This window comes from Hyposmocoma kahamanoa, unplaced genomic scaffold (genome assembly GCF_003589595.1).
Source record: "Hyposmocoma kahamanoa isolate Upper Pololo Valley unplaced genomic scaffold, ASM358959v1 92, whole genome shotgun sequence".
Classification (NCBI taxonomy): Eukaryota; Metazoa; Arthropoda; class Insecta; order Lepidoptera; family Cosmopterigidae; genus Hyposmocoma; species Hyposmocoma kahamanoa.
This window is the reverse complement of record NW_020654748.1, coordinates 21888744-21913338: the sequence shown is the minus strand read 5'-3', so window position 1 is coordinate 21913338 and position 24595 is coordinate 21888744. Positions and strand designations below refer to the sequence as shown.

The following is a 24595-nucleotide window of genomic DNA, read 5'->3' as shown; positions in this document are numbered from 1 at the left end:
ATTGCCGAAAAATATTTAATTTTTGGTTTTTATCAGACCGGTATCCGAAATACACTGTGATCGGAATCAACACGGAAATGCAGAAAGATTCACAATCATTCGGACAAACCACATCATTTACCGTATTACCGGGATTGAATAAAAATTCCACTAACAAATTTGAATCTTCATTTGCTGTGCAGAACACCATGGACGTCTACGCACAATATGCACAGAAGTTTATACGCGGAGGTTATTTAAACTTCATTTGTATTTATCTATGCTTCGGGGAAGAATAGATAAATAGTATTATTATATTGTAGTTGGGTCTGATTTTCATGCTCTTTTCAATTGACGACATCGCCTTTTTTACGTTAATATATATGTAAATGTGTAAGTAAAAAAATACGAACTAAAACATTTATGATTTCTTTGTTTATCATTCATCTTAGGGCGCTCCTTCACTGCGAGCATTCGCTTGTAATGAAACAGTGCCTTTGAGTGCCTGTGAGTGCCTTTGAGTGTCAACAAGTACCTTTGAGTGTGAGCGAGTGCCTTTGAGTGCTTTTAAGTATCTTTGAATGCTTTTGAATGCCTGTGAGTGCCTTTGTGTGCCTTTGAGTGCCTTGAATGCCTTTGAGAGTCCGCTAGTACCTTTGAGTACCTGCGATTGCCAGTCAAAGGCACTCGAAGGTACTCAAAAACATTCAAAGGCACTCAAAGGCTCAAGCAGTCACTCAAAGGCACTCGAAGGCACCCGAAGGCACTCAAAGGCACTCGCTGACTCTCAAAGACACTCAAGGCACTCGCTGACACTCAAATTCACTCAAAAGACTCACGGGCACTCAAAGGCACTCCATGGCACTGAAAGACACTCAATGACACTCAAAGGCACTCGCAATCACTCAAAGGCACTCGCTGACACTCATAGACACTCGCAAGTACTCAAAAGCACTCAAAAGGCAGTCAAAAGGACTCGAGGGCACTCAAGGCACTCGCTGAAACTAAAAGGCACTCGCAAGCACTTAAAGGCACTCAAAAAGACTCGCGGGCACTCAAAGGCACTCAAAGATACTCAAAGGCACTCAATGGCACTCAAAGATACTCAAAGGCACTCAATGGCACTGAAAGACACTCAATGGCACTGAAAGACACTCAATGGCACTCAAAGGCACTCGCTGGCACTCAAAGGCATTCGCGAGCTCAAGGGGGGTACTCGCAGGTACTCGTGGGCTCTCGCGGGCACTCAATGCCTGCACTCGGGGGCAAGCGCATGCACACTAGCTACCTCGCACATTTCTGGTGGAATCGCAGCCCAATCGAATCTTGAATGTTACATTACAGGCGAATGCTCGCCGGTGAGGGAGATAGTTTGTAATGTAATGCTCGAAAACGAATCTTGAATGTTATATTACAGGCGAATACTCGCCGGTGAGGGAGGTAGTTTGTAATGTAATGCTCGAAAACGAATCTTGAATGTTACATTACAAGTGAATGTTCGCGGTGAGGGAGCGCCCTTAGGTTGGCTTTTACACCTTTTCTACTCCGAAGTATAAATATGTACATCACGTTGTGAGGATTGATAAAAACTCTTAGGTAATTAAATTTCAGAACACAACTGTAGCACAATTTTTTCGGCGAATACAGACACAATCTATAGCTCAACCACCGAAACCGATACAAGTTACACGGTACGGTCTTCCAGAAATGACAATTGTCTTTCCATATCTGAAGCAACCTTTAATTTTGCTAAGAGAACCAAGGTAGATACAACCAGTCAATATAATTACGGGAGTGTGAAGAAAATTGATGTTGCTAATCAATGTTCCTCCTACAAGGTGCAAAAAGTTGATATCATGTGTCAGTGTAACGAAAATCAAGGACAGTTTATAGACTTTACCCAGTACATCGGCTTCCAAGACCAAGTAAATAATATAAAAATACATAGCGTTCACCCCGAATACAAAGCAGAATTATACAGTGATCGCTATGGACAGAATAACAGATCTACCAGCAATCACTATAAAAATCGTCAAAATATAATAAGTGAAAATAATGCAAATCCTTACATACTTTATAACACACACCTTAAAGGGCGTTATGATTTAAGCGGCGGGTGCCGTAGTCGGTACAGTAGACGACGTGAACAAAAAGTTGATAATACTAACCAATACAGTGAAAACAACAAGGATAAATTGGAAAATACTAAGAAATATTGTGACCGCCAAGAGCAGATGATTAGAAGCTCCCATTACCAGAAAGGATGTAGCCGACAAAAAGCAAACACTAGCCTCTACCGTTACTACGTTTGCCGAGATCACGCCAAATATAAATGTGATTACAGGAATGCGGCTGAATCTGGTAAAACAGTTATTCAATTGAATAGATTTAAAATATGAAGTAGGTACAATAATTGCAACATTTTGATTTCAGTGTTGAAACGAAGAAGTGTATGCACAATTACAAGTCAAAAAACCTTGGTTTCGACTGCATTGTCAAAGATTGTCATTGCTATTCCAACTATATATAAGGGATCTCGAAAACTGAAATTGGACACACAAAGTAATAATTTGTAAGCTTTTCATTGGGTAAATTAAACTGGCTACTTACTGTTAACGGGATAAATGTTAATTTTAACACTGATGAATGGTGAATTGACCGTTGATTGTACAATTATGCCGAATCAAAAGAAGCGCTTGTTTATACCTCGTCAATCCATGCAACTATTACAAGTATTCGACTTTATCTTTCAGTCGTATCATCGGAAACAGCGTCAATAAGCACCGAGACGAATCCTACGACCCTGTTACAGGATAACCCGCTACCTTTGCTCGGGACTAAAAGCATTGTCGACGTCAACATACAATACAGTACGCACCGTTTCCCTGGTAAAGTTTTCTTTTTCACAAAACTTATAGCTAGCTTACATGTGAAAATAAATAATGATTATACTACAGGTAAGGTACAAGACAAGCTTAAATACTAGAACGTAAAACTAGGATTATATGACGGGCTTCAGAAACCTATTCAGCTAAGCGACAGGTCTGTAGTGATTAAATTAGCGACATAGGAGGTTGATGTAAAGTTTATGTAAATAATTGAAACAAGCTCATTAACATGTAGCGCCCTACTACAAAGAACGAAATACGAACGAACGAAATATCGAGTATATAACCAGAAATAGAGACGAAATGTCATTTAATTTGTTTGAAAACTATTCTGCCAAATCATTACAGTGACAATTGCGCTCCGATCGGCCAGCCCGAATTCGAAACAATTGACGGGTGTCGTCAATTGTTTCATTTCAAATCGACCAGTTTAAATTAAGCTTTAAAAAATACATAATTTAATATTTAACGACTTGATTCCGTTTGTTTTGTAATTAGATGTTTTGCTGTTTTTCCCACGCCACCGAATGGAACAGCTCCCCATTATTATAGATATTATCTTTATTATAAATACAGAATATTTTTGGAATATACGGAGACGTACACGCAGTTCAGTTATTAACGCTGTACTATTTCAGGTTTATAATTTGTCATTTATCATATTTAAAAGTGATATAAGGCCCATTTGCCTGTTGATTTGGTCGTTATTTCGTCTCTATTTTTGATTATATATATAATAGATGTCATAAAATCAATGATAGCTGAAAGGTATTATTTGGTTATCATTTTAAAAGACTTAGTGGCGACATCAGAGAGACCGGTTACCCATGACAATATCTTAAGTAACGACCGGCTTACTGCAGGCCATTGGAAAGTATTTTTATTGGAATAATAAATACAATAAAAATTAAACGTGGAAAAGCCATTACAAATGAATAATTCCACTCCTGACTCTTCAATGCTTGTGCTTCAGTTATCGCCGCCTTGACGGCCATCGTGAAATTCGCGAAGGATGCGTAGTGTGCTTTCAGCGCCAACATCTTTACAATACAATCAGGTTTTTGTAATATTACTACAGAAACTTTGGACCACAGACATATATCTAAATAGACGCCGCAAGTGTACCTACTACGCGTGTCTAATGTAAGCTATAAACACTTAGATGGCGCTGCTATGCTTCAGAACATGGCCGGCCGTTATCGAAAAATGCCTAATTGTGTCAATAGAAACTGCAAAAACACAGTAGCTGGGAAAAGATAAATGAACAGGGACGTTTCCTTCCACAGATATGTGACTTTGTAACCAGAACATGCATAATTTATTTTAAAATCAATTATTTGCTTAGTTGGTACAGCGTCTAGCACGGTATGCTAGAAGACGTCGGTTCGAATCCGGCCGGGTCGAAGGATATTTTTCTGAGTGTTCGATCTTTGTATTAATAATTATAACAAACTAGTGGAGCAATTTCACAAACAATAATTGAATATCAATTCAATAAAACTTTAAAATACAATGAATAACGTCATCTCTCACCAGAACTGTAATTATAAAGTATATACGGTAGCTGTAAAGGTACTAACTAAGTGATAAATCTTTCATAGATTTATGATAGATGGCGCTACGACTAAAAAGTCGTTGAAAAACCAAATACAAAGACACGACGCAAGCACATAGAAAATTTCGTGAGGTCCGCTGGTTCGTGCCGTGGCTTAGTTGGCATAGCGTCTGGCACGGTATGCTAGAAGACGTCGGTTCGAATCCGGCCGGATCGAAGAAATTTTTTCTGAGTGTTCGATTTTTGTATTAATAATTATAACACACTAGTGGAGTAATTTCACAAAAAGTAATTGAATATCAATTCAATAAAAATTTAAAATACAGTGTATAGCGACATCTCTCGCCAGGCCTGGTAGCTGTAAAGGTACTAACTGGGTGATAAATTTTTCATAGATTTATCATAGATGGCGCTACGACTAAAAAGTCGTTGAAAAACCAAATACAAAGACACGACGCAAGCACATAGAAAAATTCGTAAGGTCCGCTGGTTCGTTCCGTGCTTAGTTGGTATAGCGTCTAGCACGGTAAGCTATAAGACGTCGGTTCGAATCCGGCCGGATCGAAGGAATTGTTTCACTTGTTGTTGTTACAATTATTTTCATTTTGAATGAATTTTGAAGAAAACGAATAATAATGCAAACGAGTGTGTCGTATGTAGATAAATGACCATGACCATGAATATCGAACGAGCAATACTTTTGTATAATGCATTGTTGTACTGCCGCTTCATGTTTTTGGTAAAATTTTACGATTAATAACGTTCACTTGATGCAACACAGTTCACGATTCTTATCGATTTAGGAGACAAAGGAATGATAATTGTTAAGACATTAGAGAAATATTCTATAAAGTTGATTGCTTGTTTTTTAATTTTCCGGAGCAACTTTTTTTTCAAAACACGTATTAATAAAAGACTAAGTTTATCTTATTCTGGTATTATTTTACTGTATTAATGTTTCACGGCTTCTTATAATCAACAAATCGACTCATCCGAAGAAAAAGATCTATGTGCAAGACTACTTGTACTCAGGACAGGACTAGTACTTTTCGTTCGTTTTTCTTCGCTGTGTATGTCCAGATCGTCTGTTGTTTGATTTTATATTTCCGAAACGAAATAAGGTACATAAATTCTCAAAACTCTTTTACATGGGCCTTAGTTTGAATAACGAAATTATTCTCGTAATGTACCTATGCTCTTTTCGCTACATAATCACAACGGACTCTGTTCTTTAGATGAGTCGAAATACTTGAAAAATATTTATTATTAATACGTGCTGCGTCCGCGTCTTGGATTTAATCAATCGCTTTAATGCCGAAGGAGGTTTCCCGTCACGAAATAGCGCTTGTGACGTCATCGAAGGTACAAAACGTGGTACGCTTGGTTTTCATATAGAGCGCGGTACTTGCGATGACTATTTGGATATGTGTCGATCATTATAAAAGTGGTGTAAGTCCATATTTTAAAACACATTTTTTTGCTTAAAAGTATCACATTTGGACTTATCTTTCATTATAAAAGTGAACCAACTCCAATAATTGCACCATCATCTCATAGATGGAATCACTAGTTTACTCGGAGGACTAAAATTACTACACGTTAATTTGCTAAAAGCTCATTATTTCATAATTTAATTACAAGGACATAATTCACTTTTACAATGAACGACATATATATGTCTGTGCTTTGGACCCAAAAGAATCTAATGCAGTGTTCATGCCAGTGCGCTTTCATGTCCATCTTGCGTCTTCCTCTGGCGCATGCGTGAAGTGTTGAGTTATCAACTTGGGTTATCCAAGAAGTAGCACATGCGCTAAATTGGTTGGAAAACAGTGCAAGCCCCTAGTGCACGCCGATCCGGCGTGTTCACGTGCAACAGCCCATGCGTTTTACCAGACAAAATGGCGGAATATGTTGAAACATTTATACTAATGGTGTGAACATAGAACTGCGTGCACCTTATGGTAATCAATATTGTATACGAAAGTTGAAGGCTCGAGACACACATGAAGCACACTAGTGTGGACATAGCTTCTACTCCTTGACGGTCTCAGTGGTCGAGTGGCTTGCATACCGGTTTTCATGGTGTCGCCATCTTTGGGATCCCGGGTTCGATCCCCGGCCGGGTCAGTGTAGAAAACTAACTTTTCTATATAGTCTCGAGTCTGGGTGTTTGTGGTACCGTCGTTGTTTCCAATATCTATAACACAAGTGCTTTAGCTACTTACTTTGGGATCAGACCTACTTATATGATGTTGTCTAATACACGATAATTAATACTTGGTGTTGCTTATCATCGATCGTAAAAGTTCGTAGTAGATACCCTGCCGAGCCGAAGTTCGGTTTCTCGGTTTCAGATTACTTATCGTGCCATGTTTCGTAAGAGACGTAGGTCGGCAGGTTTTTATAGGCTGAATATGAATTGTACTTTGGTAACGATATTGTAATGTCTATGTTAGTAACATTTTATCGTACTCTAGTTAACGCGGGTTCATTAAGAGTGTATACAACCTCAAATGGCTTTGGTTGATTTTGCATAACAGTGAAAATGTTGAATCAATCACTTATATAGTGAAATTGAGAATATACACTGATTACTATATGATGTGAAAGCATGATTTCTAAAAATTTTTGGATATTTCCATTGACTTACAAATAAATGGACGACGGGTCTAATACAAAAACCACGAAAAAAATGTCCCAAGTCAACCTATTCGAAATTTAAATTGTAATGTCATCGCAGTATCGCGCTGTCAGTAGAACAAATGAAGACTAAAGCAGAGTGTCGCGCTCTGTATACGATTTTAGCGCCTTACAAGTGCGGACACTTTTTAGCGCGGACCCGACGTCCATATAATTGTAAGTCAATGGATATTTCTATAAAAACACGAACTGAAATTTGAAATTTTACAAGATAACCACTATATTCAATAGCTACTTTACATATACCATTGATTTTTTTTTATATCAACTGCACTAATTAGAACACGTATACTATATGATATATATTTTTCAAATTTCTTTATTTTTGTTTGTAAAAAAATAAATTCTGAAATAATTCAACACGGCAAAATTTTTAATTCGAGCTGAGGTAGTATCTACTCTTAATACCGTAGTGTAATAAGACAAGTATGGTAACTCCATACAAATTAGCAGCAAGGTTTGTTGTGTATCGCATATTAATAAAAGGCGCGTATGACGACCAACGTTACGCAACGCGAATGCATCGTCAGATTATGGGAATGTGTACGTGCGTACACGTTTCGCGGGCGCGCACACATACAAGTTACGCTGCTACGTTATATTATACAATCACTGACCTCCAACAAATGGACGACTGCTCTAATACAAAAAGCACAAAAATGTCCTGTTAACCTGTATAAACGCATTGACATGTAAAGAAATATAAAGAAACTGAAACATTTAATTTAAATTGTAACACCAATTTTGTTTGCAACAATATACAGACCCAAAAATTCACCATAATCGAAGTCAAGTCTACTGGAAACTTAACAAAATACACCATATTTTAGTTTCTAGTGAAAAAGTACTTGAACACAAGAATAATGGTCAATATTAATTATTTCATTTTACTTGATTAATTTTACAATTTTTTAAAGCGACGTCGAATGCTGTAAAGTCATTACAGCGATCTATGACAATAACCCTTAGGAGAATTTCGACGACTCAGTAACTGGACCCGTGGCTCAGGTGGTTAGAGCAATGCTACGGTGCAGCATGGACGTGGGTTCCCATCCCACCGGGTCGACGAAATTTTTCTGTGTGTTCGATCTTTAATTTTTACAAGTTTTTATTATACAATACGGCATGATTCACAGGCACGCTGTCAGTCGACCAAACGAAGACTGACGCGTGACTGATGCTCTATTTGTGATTTGATTTAATGCCCTATAGCTTCTTACACTTTTTAGCGCAGACCCGACGTCCATTTATTGGTAAATCAATGTATACTATGTTAATACCTTGCATCTAGATGGCACGTATACCAGTCGGTCGGCAACGGGTAATCAAAGCGAGTTGATGACTGTATTCACGCTGTGCTCTTCTGTAAGAGAAGTAGCTGTTCAAGAACCCAGCGATCAGAGTGACAAATCTGTTATGCTAGGTACGAATCTACTTAAATATACCTACCCTTTTATCGAACTAGAATGTAGAAAGCTTAGTAATAATATATAATGATGGTTCTGACAGACACACAGTTAATATCGTTAATGAAACCAAAGTCAACATCTTGCCTGCCGTTTGTGATGTTACCTGAGCGCCCTTTTTCGCCACCGATGCGTAAACCAGCTCAGCAAGAAACCCTGCGCCAATCAATGCTCCCAGAAGATGATCAGACAACAAATCGTATTCGACGACACCCTCTTGGCAATCAGATATTGTGTGGAAACTGCGACTCCATCTGCCCAATACTAGTCTCTCATGAAACCAACACAGAAATAAGACGTCTCGTCAATCGTTCGGTTGGTGATACAAGTGAGTAACCTCTACAAAGATTTATTGATAACGCACACATTCATACCCTAAATCTAAACCTAAAAGATAGATTTATTTGGAACAGGGAATCGAACTGATTCTAAAATTTGCGTGTTAGAGCGGGTCAGTTGCTGTATAAGCACTTTCCCATCGTCGTCGTCGCCACTCTTAAGGTGGTTTTCCACCGAAGAGGCGAGGTGAGATGAGGCAAGACGAGGAATGAAATTTGGATTTCAATTCACTCTTAGCCCAACTTCGGTGGAAATCCAGATCGCATTGATGAGGATGGACGAGGCGAGAATCGAAATATTTGTTGATGTAATATAAACCTTATAGCTGCGCGAGCTAGCGCAATCTCGCGAGTGCCCACACTTGAGTTGGCTATTAATTTCAATCGCGAGATTGATCTCAAATCGTACGTGCCCCACGTACGATTTGAGATTGAAAAAAGATGGTTTTATCTGATTCTTTTACCGTTAACATATTTAATAATAATAATAATTTACGGGACATATTACTTGTGCCGCGTATTTATCGCTAGATGAACTGAACGGCACTGAATGTTCACTGTCCACAATCGCAGCGTGAGCGAGATCATGATATCGTGCGCGAGCTACTAATGGTAATTTTTGGTGGAAATACGCCAGCGAGATTTCAATTCTGGTCTATCCTCGTCTCGCCTCGCCGGTTCAAAACCACCTTTACAAGACAAGTCCCATGTACATGTCATTACACCAGCATTCTTAACCCTTCAAAACCGGAATGTATAAAGCTTACATTACTGCTTGGCGGTAGAAATAGGTAAGGTGGCTTTACTGCCCTGGACGAACTCTTTCCCAAGGAGCCTTGCTGCGACTAAAAGTTCAGTGATAGGTTTAGCGATAATACAGTGCTGTCAGTGTTGTGTAGAATCAGATGTAACCCATCTTTGCTAAATCTTAAATACCTACGTACCTACCCCACAATCTCTCGGTTTATATTAATAGGCATCGCTAGCTCGTGAGTGCAATGCGTGAGTCATGTCTCAATTGTAGAGTTAGTAACAAAATATGCCGCAATACGGTTCAATATTACACCAACAAATATTTTAATTCCCGTCTTGCACATTCTTGTCAATGCAGACCATTTCCGCCGAAGAAGCGCTAGGAGAGAATTGAAATTTTATAATTTATTAAATACAAATTTCAATCCTCGTCTCGCCGGTGAAAACGACCTTTAGAAGAGGTCACCCTAAGGCACGATAGGTACTGTAGCAGGCTGCATAGATTGTATTTTGAACTGTCGAAATAAATATAGGTTTGAATTTAGAATTAGATAAAAATAAAAGAAAATTGCGGTAAAATGAACATCACGGTTGTTCGAGACAAATTCTTGAGTTGTAAACACGCAGTAAATGTTTATTTATGAATATATTCCTCGTATATTACTTAAAAAGTACCTCTTGCAACGCTAAACCCACGGCTACGCTCCCACAAATGTAGCACAATCTGCTTAGGATTGCACTAATTTATATTTAGAATTGTATAAAGAACAGAAGGTTGTTGTCAAATGAACATCGGGGGAGTTCTAGACAAAATCTTCAAATTGAACGCACGCAGTAAATCTTTATTTATGAATATATTCCTCGTTTCTCATTAAAAAATACCTCTCGCAGCGCTAAACCCAAGGCTACAGTCCCACAAACTTGTTGACAAAAGAAACACATATCTGCTGATTGGAATCCTATAATCGGTTGCCAACTTCCAAGGGGTCCGTGTATAAACACTCATAGCCCCGCACTAGGGAAACCATGTATCGCGGGTGTCATGGGTATGCACACAGACAGCCACAAATTACACCCAAACTCACGAGATAAATAAATGTAAGTCATACAAATATCTCTGCCGGCCCGGGAATCAAACTCGGGCTCTCTGCGTAGCAGTCCAGCATAGTAACCGTTCGGCCACGGGGGCAGTTTCAAGCATAAATACTTCATGTACGTAAAATGTATTTTTTAAATCCTCAAATGTGAATCAATTCATAGCCCCGTTTAAGGCGCGTGTGTAACCACGCGACTTAAACGTGACGCAAACACGGGACTGCATCGATACAAACGCGCGATTGCATCGCTACACTTCTGATTCATAAGCGATTGCATCGATGCAATCGCATTTTTGTATCGATGCAATCGCGCGTTTGTATCGAAGCAATCGCCTTTAGGAGGGAGCATGCCAAAACAGTTTTGACGTTGGCTCCGCCCAAATTTGTGAAACAAATATATGCCTGAAGTTCGCATGACATGCGACAGGAGATGTTGAATTTTGCGCATTAAAAGTACCAAATTCGTTTTAGCGGAATAAATCTAAAACTAAAGGGATTAAAAAAAATCCGTAGTGACAGTTGTCGATCATGCTTAAATATAATTAATTATCTAATTTTTGTCCTAATAACCTGTAGCATTTCAAGGATAAATCGAAAAAACGTGAAAATTACAGGTCATTTCGTGATTTTTATCTATCTAGAAAACTTTATTATTTTATGTTTCTGATTAATGTCTATACTTGAATATATCCTATAGTTACTCATACAATATTTTATTTTTAAGTTTAAATTGGATATACCCCTCTAAAATCAAATCGATAATTAGGAAATTTTCCTCTGCTCCCTCTTAAATTGCAGGTGTAGCAAGGCAATCGCGCGTTTAAACGCGCGTTTGCGTCGCTTCTAAAAGAAGTCGCCTTGTAACCACTCTATAAAAGTTTATATCACTGTTAACTGCACTTCGAAATTTGTTAGAACTTATTATCTACGCATAAAGTCTCTTATTATGTCAAAACTCTATAAGCCGGGTACTCACTAGCGAGCTGTAATAGTTGTATGTTATGTTACCAAAAATCATCATCAGGGTTGTTGTGAATATCATTATCCACATCCGCCGATAATCTGCTGAAATTAAAATATTCACATCCGTATCAGCATCTGCATTCATCGATAACGACATTTATTGCTGACGGTCGAGTTGTGACATGACCTTAAAGGCACGCTGGAATAATCCAGAAACATACTTTTTTTTTATAATATCAAGTGACGGGATATCAAGCCATGCGCTTGATGGTAAGCTACACGCCTTTCCATAACAGTTGCAGTGCCACTCAGAGCTTTAAATCGGAAAGATCTAAGGGGCACTGCCATTGCGCCCGTCACCCTGAGACATAAGTTGACGAGTACCTTGTGCCTGTAATTTCACCAGCACCCCTATCCTTCAAAACCGGAACACAGTAACGCTGACATTACGGCTTGGCGGCAGAAATAGTAAGGTGGCAGTACTTCTCTGGACGAACTCTTTCACAAGGAGCTCTACTGCTACTAATCTAAGGGTCGTATTCCAGAACTCTACTCAATACTGAAGTCAGGGCTTGAGTATTGCAGTGAGCACTGAAAATCATACTCAAGTCGTTGCCATTAGTGTCGTATTTCCAGTGCTTGAAATCATACTCAAGTCTGCTCAAATCCTGACTTGAGCATTGAGTATAGTTCTGGAATACGACCCATAGACTATCCAAGCGAAAAAAGCAGCTCAGCTGTTGTTTTCAAAATATAAAATTCCAGAAAGATTATGCTAAGCAGATTGATTGTTTTCATGCAGATTACATGTCACAAAATTATTGAAATAATATTTTATTATTAGATTCAGTGAAAATGTACATTTTTCGAATTTTTCCCGTTTCTTTTAAATATTTGAAATCCGCATGAGCATTAGCATCCGCTGTGTAACAACCGTCGAGTATATAACCAGAAATAGAGATGAATTTGAAAACTATTCTGCCATATCATTACGGTGATAATGGCTTTCCGATTGGCCAGCCCGAATTCGAAACAATTGACGGTTGTCGTCAATTGTTTCACTTCAAATCGACCAGTTTAAATTTACCTTTGCTATAATGGACGAAAATTAAAAAATTACATATTTAATATAATAATATAATTATACCCATGTTATGTGTTTCTTTTATTTTGTAATTAGATGTTTTGCTGTTTTCGCAAGTCACCGAATGGAACAGCACTCCATAGTTAGAGATTTATCTTTATTATAATAAATACAACATATTTTTGCAATATACGGAGAAGTAGACACAGGTCAGTTGTTGGCGCTGTACTATTTCAGCTTTCTAATTTGTGATTTCAGCGCAAACGAGAGTTAATATTTAAAAATGTTATAAGGCCCATTTGCCTAATGAGTTGCCAGAGATGGCCCTTATTTTGGTCTCCATTTCTGGTTATATACCGGTGGCAAAAACCTTGATGTGTAAGTGGTTCGCGAGCTTGTCGCGTGCGGAAAGCGTGCGTTCGTTATGAACCGACGATAACCAGGTACTCGTTCTAGGGAGTGAAAACTGTTTCACGCGTACACACTAAAACCTCGTTACTTCATTTGTCACGTTTTAATTATAGCCCACTAATGAGTACCCGGCTATAGTGATGTCCCAGTTTTGCAACTGGTTTTTGCACTGACCTGGTTCGCGTATTTACACATGACCAAGTCATTTAAGTTTTCCTTGGCAGTTAAAAGTTAAGACTTTAGACAGTTTAAGATTATGAACTTGATTACCGTAATGGGCTCGTACTGGACGAATTTACGTAACAATAAACCAGTCCACATGGTGCTAGTTTCAAGAGAATGCACGTTGAAATATAAACTTGTTGTATTATTTTATTGTCATTAATGATTAATGTATTGTAACTAATAGTTAATTTGGGCTTGTATGTCTTTTTTCGAATATGTTTATTCTGTAAGGGTTTCATCCTAAAGATAAAAATTTAGTAAATTGAATAGAGTGCACCATTGACTTACAATTATATGGACGACGGGTCCGCGCTAAAAAGTGTCCGAACTTATAGGGCGTTAAAATCGTATACAGAGTGTCATTCACGCTCTAGTCTTCTTTTGTTCGACTGACAGCGAAGCAAGCAAAATTAGACAGTACTGCAATGACATTACAATTTAAATTCAACATTTTAGCTTTTTCATATTCCTTGAAATGTCACTACGTTTAAATAGGTTGACTTGGGACATTTTTTCGTGTTTTTTGTATTAGACCCGTCGTCCATTTATTTGTAAGTCAATGGAGTGCACAATAAAAAATTAAAAATATAAGATAGCAAAAAGCAATATGAGTGTACTCATTGTTGATTTATAGGCGATTGCATCGATGCAAACATGCGACTGCATCGAAACAAACGCGCGATTGCATCAATCGCCTATAAATCCCTAGTGTATCGATGTAATCGCTCTTGCATCTCGTTTGAATCATTGCTTAAAATCGCGCGCGTGTGTAAAAGTAAACGCTTAGCGACTGCATCGCATTTACATCGCTTCTAAAAGTCGCCATGCGTAACTGCTCTAAGGTATATTATTGATCCAAATGGTTTTGGATGATGATGATGGTGATACCTTACCTATTTCTGCCGCCAAGCAGCAAGGTGACCATCACTGTGTTCCCTTTGAAGGCTGGCGAAATTACATGCTCATCGAACTTGTCAACTTATGTCTCAGGGTGACGGGCGCAACGGCAGTGCCAAACCTTTGCGATTTAAAGCTCTGAGTGGCACTGCAACTGCAATGTATAGGCGTATTGCTTACCACCAGACGCACGACTTGTTCATCCCGTCACTTCGTATCATAAAAAAATATAATTGTTCACGTGGCACAATGATCTAAAACCATGTGAATAATTTCATTTTTTCAAATTGATATAATAATATCATCCTAGTGACTTTAAAGGTTTCAGCAAGTTTTAGTTTGGTTTACTTCACATTTATGCGCTTAGGTACCAACAAATTTCGCTTTGTGACATTATGAAAATATAGACCCTGGTCAATATCAACGTAGACTAATTTTTGATCTGCATGGATTGCACCATTGTTGCATAACTGCGTTCTTGAGAGTAGTCGTGATTTGGGTCTTTATTAATGAACTTCACTCAAGTGACATTGAGATCAGTTTTGTACTTAAAATCAATTTACTTCAAACGATTAGAAATAATGCCGTCTCTAAAAATAAGCAAAAGCACGTAACGCTGACGACGAACAATTTTATTCCTCTGTTTCAGAACAATATAGAGAACTCAAGAGTAATGAAATTAATACATTTGGAAATAAAGTGACTAAGGCAGATCGTGACTCACAACGTAAGTCAGTGGACCTAGTTACTTTCTTTCAGTATAGTTCTTCGATTTTATTGGATTCGTGTTTTGGGCAAGTTCTCAGAATACAATATAACGCATAAAATTTTTCATTGACCATTTTCTTTTTTATTACTACAAAAGCTGTTATCAAATTTATGGAGCAAAATCATCAGAATCAATCATATTCCACGATCGACTGCTGTTGGCCTTATATCGTATTATTATTTTGTGCCCAATACGTCACGTTTTACTTTGTAAATCTTTTATTTATTGCCAGTGCCATCGGATGTCCCGCGAACAACGCCCAAGATGATGGACAACGCCGCCACAGATACTAACTCTCAAAAAGTGGCAACATATGCTACAGTACAAAGTACGAACTGTGGTAGGATCCGCACATTATTCCTTTCAAACCTATCCTGAATTTTCTTCGACGAGATTATGAAATTTCTTTGATAATGCACTGAAAAGACAGCCTTAAAACTGCAATAAACGTATTAGTGTTTACCTCGTTGTTGCCTAAAAAGTTAAATATACACCAAAATTTAACACTGTAGCCAGGTAACACAAAAAATTTAGGGATTGTAAGGCGCTGCGCAGATGAAGCAATTTTGATCCTCGAGCTTCGGCATCCGGGAACTCGCAACTACCTGTTCATGAGACGTTATCCACATGATAATTTCATGAAACTTCATAGACGTAGCCATTTCAGTTGAGAGTTTCGGTAATCGACAAGAGCTTTTTAATTGCCAAAATCTGCGATTAAAATTGTTAATTGCCACAATTAGAAACTTGCAAGTTTGTACCGATTGTCTCAAGTTTCAAATTTCCGTTCAAATGCTATAACCAAATTAGAAGCCAAAAATGTTTGTCACATGATGCTATATGTCAAAGTAAATAATGGTCTAGTAGATCATCGCATGTGACCTGGCTTGGCTACAGAGAGTTAATGGTGATTTTAATCTTGAAACTACGAACAGTGACCGCTTTCAGTCAAGCCATTAATTATGGGCCATATTCTATCCATAATTAATTTGGTAATCTCTATCAAAGCTCACAATATTGCAAATAAGTATTGAAAAATTTGTTCTCTTTAACGAAATTTTGCTGTAAAGATAAATCTATTGGAGTGATTTCCCATTGAATATCATGGTGGTTGAACATCATGACTTCCAATAAATTTAAATTAAAAGTTATTTATAACTAGTTGCTTAGTGGTAATTATTATGTTAGTTGGTTATTAGCTATGTACAAATTTGTCTATCCAACGTAACTATTGTAAACATTAGTGGAAAGTGTTTTGGCTAGTGTTATAATAATAAATAAAATAAAAAGTATTTATTACTTCGCAAATATTTAAACAACAACATGCGAGATTGAGATCTTCTTTTAAGTATAAAAATACTTGTATCGGGAGATCTCACTCCTCTATAACTAGTACATATACTGAACTAAATCTCTTAACTATGGTACAAAAAAAAGAAAATAAAAATAAACTAAAGGACTACAAACTATGAAAAAAGAGTTTACTAAGTTTTAAAGAGAGTTTAAAAAGTTAACATATAAATTTAGCTATTAGTTATGTGTATTAGGTAATGGTAAGGTGTGTTTGTGTTTGTGTGTGTGTGTGTGTGTGTGTGTGTGTGTGTGTGTGTGTGTGTGTGTGTGTGTGTGTGTGTGTTTGTGGTGCGTACGCGAATGAGGTGTGCTGTGTGTGTTGTATGTTAAAACTCTGGATACGGCCGACTATACATATATTATGTTAAGGTATTTGATAGTAAGGTATGTTATAAAAAAAAGTGTTTGTTTCATAATTGTTAAAAATGACATGTTTATATGATGTTGTATGTTTTCCAAATAAATAAAATAAAATATAAATAAATCTACAGGTAAAATGATACACCGTCTGTCTACTCTGGCACGTCTTCTCAGTCAGGGAAATAAGACAGCAGGTGACGGCAAGCATTCAGACGCAGTACAACTGTCAAGTAGCTTGAATGCCGAGAAGTGGTTGCAACGTAGTTTCCCTATGGACGAGAAAGGTTATAAACTAGTCTCAAAGTTGGATCCATCGACTTCATAACCAAAAATAGAGACGAAATAAGGGCCATCCATGCCTGGCTACTCATTAGGCAAATGGGCTGTAGCTTTTGTGGGTTTTAACCCAATAAAAGATGGTCAAATTATACGCTATGAACTTTTATCTATAGTAATTGGCACTTGGAAAGTATACAAAACTATTGAATGAATTTACAAAGTTAAAAATAATGTTTTTTCAAGTGAAGCTCGTAATTGGGTCTCTCCCACCAATGGGCCGCCCGCGCTTAAAGCCGTCGTTGGTTCGGCTCGCGTCGGTTTACGTCGGCAACATGGACCGTACATCACTTTTAAATATCAACTCTCATTTCCGCTAAAATCACAAATTAAGAAAACTGAAATAGTACAGCGCCATCAACTGACCTGTATGTACGTCTCCGTATATTCCAGAAATATTCTGTATTTATTGTAATAAATATAATATCTTTAACAATAGGGGATGCTCCATTCGGTGGTGAGGGAAAAACAGCAAACCATCTAATTACAAAACAAACAGAATCACATTTCATCGATAATTAAATATTAAATATGTATTTTTTTCAAATTTTCGTCCATTATAGCAAAGCTCAAGTTAAAGGAAACTATTGACAACACCTGTCAATTGATTCGAATTCAGGCTGGGCAATCGGAACGCAGTTGTCGCCATAATGATTTGGCAGAATAGTTTTCAAACAAATTAAATGACATTTCGTCTTTATTTCTGGTTATATAGTCGATGGTTGGATCATTCCGACGATATCATTGTTATCTCATGTTTTTACAGATATTAATTGAAAATATATAGGTGGAGATAAAATAAAATACTTATATAAATTGCGGTTAAGGAGCCGTTCAAAGTTTACAGTCCTTCACCGTTGACAAGTTAACTGCCTCCGTGGCCGAACGGTTACCCTGCAAGTCTGCCACGTAGAGATCCCGGGTTTGATTCTCGTGCCGGGAGAAATATTTCTATGTTGAGTTGGGATGTAATTTGTGGTTGTCTATGCGTGTGGCCATGGCACCCGCGCACAGGGTTTCCCTAGTGCTATGAATGCGTACGTTAAAAAAAAGTAGCTGACTTCTTAATTTTTTAAACGCACGCGTATTATGCTTACTCATATTTATACTCGTACTTTTAAGAAAAAAACATAGATATCAAAATAAATAAAACAATATTTCACCTGCATTTATATTAACTGTTTAGTTACATGTCATAGTTCCCCGCCTGAATCCCTTTTTTAGCTCTATTTTCACCTTCCTAATCTCGGTTTCCAAATTTCAATTTATAAGTTTCCCTGTTTTAAAAACCAAGTAAAAACTATCTGAAATGATAACCGCGAAAATCCAAGAAAAAGAAAAAGCAATTTACCATTCACGTAGGGTACCATTTACCAATAAGTACCTAACAACAGGTACAAAAAGAAACTAAAGCACACAAACTTTTCTCTCGTTGAACACAGAGAACAGAAAATGGTGGGTAGCTTTTAAAACTTCTTTGATTACTTGTCAATGTTACATTTGACATCAAGAATATTTGGTCTTTCTATTTCACGCCGTTACCAAAACTTGTAGTTACATAAATTGTTATTTAACTACACTACGTTTATTTCTTTTAGACAGAAGGAAAGTTTTACTCTTATCATGCGCCAATTCATTATTCAGTAGGTATGTAAGCAAAATGTCAAACATATTATTTCATATTTTTTATAATTACTACGTTAAAAAGAACGTAGTAATTATAAAAAATATGAAATCGTAAGAATCACCGAATATTAAATGATTTTTTTTTTATCTATAGTTCCTTGATCTATTTCGAAAACTTACACTATATTAAACTTAAAAAAAACAGAGGGTCTAAACTTGAAACGAAAGCTTTTTATAAATTAGTAACATATCATAATGTCGGTTGTAAATGTCATTTATCATCGATTCTTACGATGTTTTACTGTAATTTGTCTGAAAAAATGGTTTATGATCACTGCTTCCTTGCTTACAATTTTTCTAATTCTAAAAAAAATACGTTTTTTAAGAGAAAAAGAATCTTCAAACTAATTTTATTCATAGTTACAAATAAATTCACACTTGACAGTATTATTAATTTCTCTTTAAACAGATTACCAGTCTATGTTCGATACGGAACAGATGATGGACTTAGAGCACACATCGCCGACTGAGTCTCTTTGCATCCCATACAAATTGACAAAGTGCTCCAATATCGTATCAGGAGAAGTTGAAACATCGAAAAATCCAGGATTTACACGTATGTATATCTGTATTTACGCTTAGGTCGAAGTTGTAAAGGCAAGAGCTAGTGAGGATAACAATGATGTCAAAATTAATATCAAAGAATTCTCAATAATGTGGAAATTGACACTTAAAAACGTCACAAGAGGGCAACAATAGCGAGGTTTACTTCACCACTCGTCCGTTGTTATTGTTTTTCTCAATCAAAAGTATTTATTTTATTCCATAGTATATTTTTTAAGGAAACGGTGGCCTGAGAATTTATGGACTAAATACTGGGTTCGAAATTTTATTTCCTTTGATAATTATCATTAATAATTATCCGATATACGTGTGTCGAAAGTGTCTAGGGATAAAGGTATTTTTTTTAATTTGATTAACCTGTTAGAGTTAAATAGAAATATCATATTTAAATTATGAAATAAAGCAAAAAAACCATTCGTATAAAGAAATCGGAGCATAATAATTATCGATGTTGATTCATAGTTTTCTCTTTAATTTTCGACTAAATATGACAAGTAATGACAAAACTAAATACACACGAAGAAAACCCTTGGTGTGAACAATTTGGATTATAACTTCGTGGATACGTCTCCGATACAAACACATAACATTGATAGCAATAGCATAGTTGTACCAGTTAATTTTATAAATAAAATCAACCCTGTCTCAGAAAGGTAATTAAAATTATCACATGCAAAACTAATTATCCTCAACATTCCATACAGCTCTGCCTGATCGAATAATGATGGCTGTGTCAAGAGAAAGTTTAAAAGATATATTACCGAAAGGACCTCATCGGATTCATGCACTGGAACGAGTTCATAATGAACGATTGACTTGCACTATTGGTACCAAAATGTCACGCGGCCAGAGGATGGTCGACAAATGTACTTCAGGTAAACTTGATGGATGCTATTCGACCTGCACCCGCTGTCACTGTGTTTCACGCTTAAAGAGTGGGTTTAGATCATAATCCGCTACGCACACATCATGAACCCTCTCGGGCACAGAAGAATGGAAGAGACTAACGAAGCTATTTTCAAATCTACCTTTCTGCTTAAAGATTCCGTTCAGGAATTCATTAATATCATAATAATATTTATTTATTTGCATTGACTTACAAATAAATGGACGACGGGTCTAATACAAAAACCACGAAAAAAATGTCCCAAGTCAACCTATTCGAAATTTAAATTGTAATGTCATCGCAGTATCGCGCTGTCAGTCGAACAAATGAAGACTAAAGCGGAGTTTGGCGCTCTGTATACGATTTTAGCGCCTTACAAGTGCGGACACTTTTTAGCGACGACCCGACGTCCATATAATTGTAAGTCAATGTTTATTTGTAAGTCTTTTAGTTTTTTTTATGGGCTAGACTATGTTTCCCAAAGTGGTCACTGCCGCCCCTCAATGGGCGCTGAAGAGTCCTAAGGGGGCGGTAGGAGCTTCGGAAGAAATTGCGGGCGTTGAAGCAGTCCAGGGGGTGAATCACGTGATCAAACTGTTACGATATCGTAGCGATTTAGTCGTTGAACTGCTTTTTCGTGTTCACGTGTGACAGTGAACGTCAACGAGTCCAATTTTAAAGTCGTTCGGTCCAAATATCGTTGGAGCGTATTCTGGTATATGAATCGAACTTAAGTCGACTCTAAACGACAAGTCAAACGTGTTCTGCTAAAATTTTGTCAGTTCTTTCAAAAGACTTTCGACTTTCACAATACAAGATGTCGTTTATTAGTCGTTACGTTTCGATTCTACTCATATGAACGTTCGTTCAAGTGATACGTGAATAACCATTTTGGATAGGACTTCGATCGAACGACTACGTAAATTCAACGATATTTTGATAGTTTGAACTTACATGAATCGCACTACAGGGGGTGCCACCGCTGACTTATCTATATAAATTACACTACATATGTATTTTTTTTCCTTGTTATATGTATGTTAATATAAAAAATATGTGTTTTCAATTATTTGTTGTAGTTGAAACTTTTTATCTTATCTAAGTGGGCGGTGAGTCGAAAAAGTTTGGGAACCTATGGGCTAGACAAATGTAGAGTTAATCTAGATAAGAATCATTAATCTATTTTTGTGAGGCATTAAATGTTTTGTTGGAACGTCTTGACGGTTTAAAAAAAAACTAACCAAATTCGAACAAACACAAAGAAAATTTCCTTCGAACTGACTGAACTCGAACCAGCGTCTGTTCTATCACCAAGGCTGTTGCTCTTACCCACCGAGCTACAGACCGAGTCAGCAGATCTGACGAATTTTTCTTTGTGCTTGTTGCAGACTGCAGATTGTATTGGATTTAAACGATTTTTAGTCGTAACGCCTGTTATGAGAAACTTATGAATTTGTATAAATAATAATTCACAAATGTAGAAATTGAAGGTACATGTGGTCACAGAAAATTACAAGCAACTGTCCTTCCACTGGGTACCATCGTTTAGGGCTTAAAAAAAATTGCTGTTCCATTGATTATAGAATGTGAAATAAAAACGATTACATCTTTTCAGACACGATGACACCGAAACGTTTTGAAGAATTAGAGCTTCAGACTTCCCCCGAAGTCTGCCATACAGGTAACTTTAATTATTCCGTCCGTATATTATATGTCCGAATCCGAGAAATGACGGTCCGAAATAATAATATAATAATAACGCACACACTCAACATAGTCCCGCATTAAGGATACCCTGTGTCTTGGATGCCAGGGACACACGCATAGACAACCACAAATTGCACCCAAACTCACAAGAGAAATAAATATAGGCCATACAAATATTTTCCAGCCCGGGAATCGAACCTGGGAGCTCTGCGTAGCAGTCCGGCATGATAACCGTCCGGCCACGGATGTCACAGGGATCATTTTATCTTTAGGTGTACAAGCGATATTCGTATTTTATCGGACGCGAATTGGGCTTAGTGCACAAGCGACATCGGACGACAACGGTCCGAATTTTCTAAATTTTGTATAGATTCGCATTTGGAACGAATACGAGCGCTGCACACGAGAGAATTTCAACAAGATCTTTCTGACAATTTTCTATATAGAAAAAAGTGCCAAATGGCTTGTCTATTCATTTCAATTAACAATGAAATGGTTTTTTTATTATCGTTTTACATAACAAAAATTGACTAATTTGGTAGGTATTTTTTTCATCAACTTGTTATTGAATATCGTTGCAAAAATCTTATTGAAATTATCCCGTGTGCAGCGCGATATGACTATTGCGTAAACTGTCACTCCCGCACCGCGCATCTGTCTCAGGAACCGACTCACTTAAGCGGTAGGCGTCGAGTATATAACGAGAAATAGAGACAAAATAAGGGCCATCCATCCCTGGCAACTCAACAGGCAAATGGGCCATCCATTGAACAGTCAGCCATAGCTTAGGTAGCCATAGCTACCAGTAACTGTCAATACGTTCACTTTCGGTCGAACGTCACTGGTAACTATAGTTACCAGTAAATTACAGTACCCGATTGGTGAACTGTTTTACAAATAACTTTGGTTTTGGTATTGAGATCATTTTAGTTCTTCGACGAATTAAAATAATTTATAAACACAATTAGTTATCATTGTCAATTTAATGTCCACAATAATAAGAATTAAATATACCAACGGATTTATATTACATAAAAAAATAAATAATGCACGACAAATCGCGTAGTTAAACGTTTCATTATCTTTTTTTTTTCATCGAAATAAATAGGTGCACCACGGTCCATCGTCAAGTTCGAAATTCAAAAACATTTACCACGATAGCGTGCAAAAAATGCTTTTGTGCGCAGATTTCTAATGCGAAAGAAAGCCTTTCCGAGCTAGTGAGGTGAAAATAATATTAACATACCCGTATATTCCGTTTGTAAGCTGGCAGTACTTACCTGGACGAACTCTATCACAAGGAGCTCTACTGCTAACAAAACTCAGTATAATATCACATATCTAATACATTACAACTGCTTCTGTGGCCAAATGGTTACCATGCTAGACTGACATGCAGAGGTTCTGGGTTCGATTCCCGGGCAGAGAGAAATATTTGTCTATAGCCTATATTTATTTCTCTCGTGAGTTTGGGTGTAATTTGTGGTTGTCTGTGTGTAAGGCCATGGCACCCGCGATACAGGGTTTTCCTAGTGCGGGGCTATGAGTGTGTGCGTTTATTTTTATTATTACTACTTCTAAGACAATACAATATTAATTGGATATAATAATAAAACGAAATTATTCAAAGTTCTTATGTAATTGACTTAAAGCTGGGAATCCTATGAACATCATCCCGTTTAGGGACATACTTTGACACTATTCGAGCAGCGAAAAATTATGTGGAACGTTAAAGGTGTGTCTCTGTTGTTTTTATATAGGTTAACCATACAATCATCAAGTTCCATAAAACTAGAATAAAACCCAAGCTTGGACTAAGTAAGCAATATTGTATGAAAGTCACACCGCATATTGCCTGTCTATGTTTTTTTAGCTGTGAACATGGGGTCTTCGAAGAAACTTTTGGAGTCCAATTCAATATGTCTGAAGCAGTTCAAGTCAACGTACACATACACTTCGCGTTGCTTCCTACCGCCGCTGCGTTGCTCCCAAGATAGATATGGCACAGGTAATTGTAATATATGCTTTATCATAAATGACATACATCAAGCATTCCATCACCCAATGATGCTCTATGCCGACGATTGTACGATCGCCTGTATTAAAGAAAACGAAATAAGTAAATAACACCTTAAATTCATTAATAAAATTGCTTCAAGAACATAAACACTTTATTCACTAGTATGACACAAATACAGATTGAATACAACAGGAAAAGTGAAACATTTTTGTCATTGTAGTGAAATGGCACGGACCCAGCATATGCCTGAGTTCCCTAAGGCGCTGGTTTTCAGTCAGAACCAATGAGAGGTAGTAAATCTAGAAGCTTTTTTGTAATGAAAGATCTAACAAACTTTTAAGGAAATTGTTCTTTAAAATAATAATTGTAATATAGTGTGAATAGTGCATCAAAAGTAACCTATTGAATATGTAAGTGCATGTGCGGATTTTAATATACATGTAAGTGTAACTGTAAGTGAAAATAATGATTGTGAATGTGTGTTGGTGTAATAAATCAAATTAAAAAATTTACATTTAGAAAGGCTACGAAGAAGAGTACATGGGGACATGAAAA

At 37.1% G+C, this 24595-nt stretch overlaps 1 protein-coding gene across 4 annotated transcripts in view; it reads left to right on the top strand.

Moving 5' to 3' along the window:
* The window catches only part of LOC113236497, a 76529-nt gene that overhangs the window by 13861 nt on the left and 38073 nt on the right, over nucleotides 1-24595 (top strand). The window contains exons 13-25 of one of the 4 annotated variants that reach the window (XM_026472600.1): nucleotides 37-231; nucleotides 1591-2340; nucleotides 2413-2541; nucleotides 2733-2849; nucleotides 8417-8548; nucleotides 8635-8919; nucleotides 15009-15086; nucleotides 15361-15468; nucleotides 16973-17125; nucleotides 19273-19419; nucleotides 20132-20302; nucleotides 21929-21994; nucleotides 23894-24028. In XM_026472600.1, coding sequence (XP_026328385.1) covers nucleotides 37-231; nucleotides 1591-2340; nucleotides 2413-2541; nucleotides 2733-2849; nucleotides 8417-8548; nucleotides 8635-8919; nucleotides 15009-15086; nucleotides 15361-15468; nucleotides 16973-17125; nucleotides 19273-19419; nucleotides 20132-20302; nucleotides 21929-21994; nucleotides 23894-24028 — 2466 coding nt within the window. Of the gene's footprint in view, nucleotides 1-36; nucleotides 232-1590; nucleotides 2341-2412; nucleotides 2542-2732; nucleotides 2868-8416; nucleotides 8549-8634; nucleotides 8920-15008; nucleotides 15087-15360; nucleotides 15469-16972; nucleotides 17126-19272; nucleotides 19420-20131; nucleotides 20303-21928; nucleotides 21995-23893; nucleotides 24029-24595 lie in introns of all 4 variants that reach the window. The other 3 variants (XM_026472599.1, XM_026472598.1, XM_026472597.1) reach the window with 3 other exon arrangements.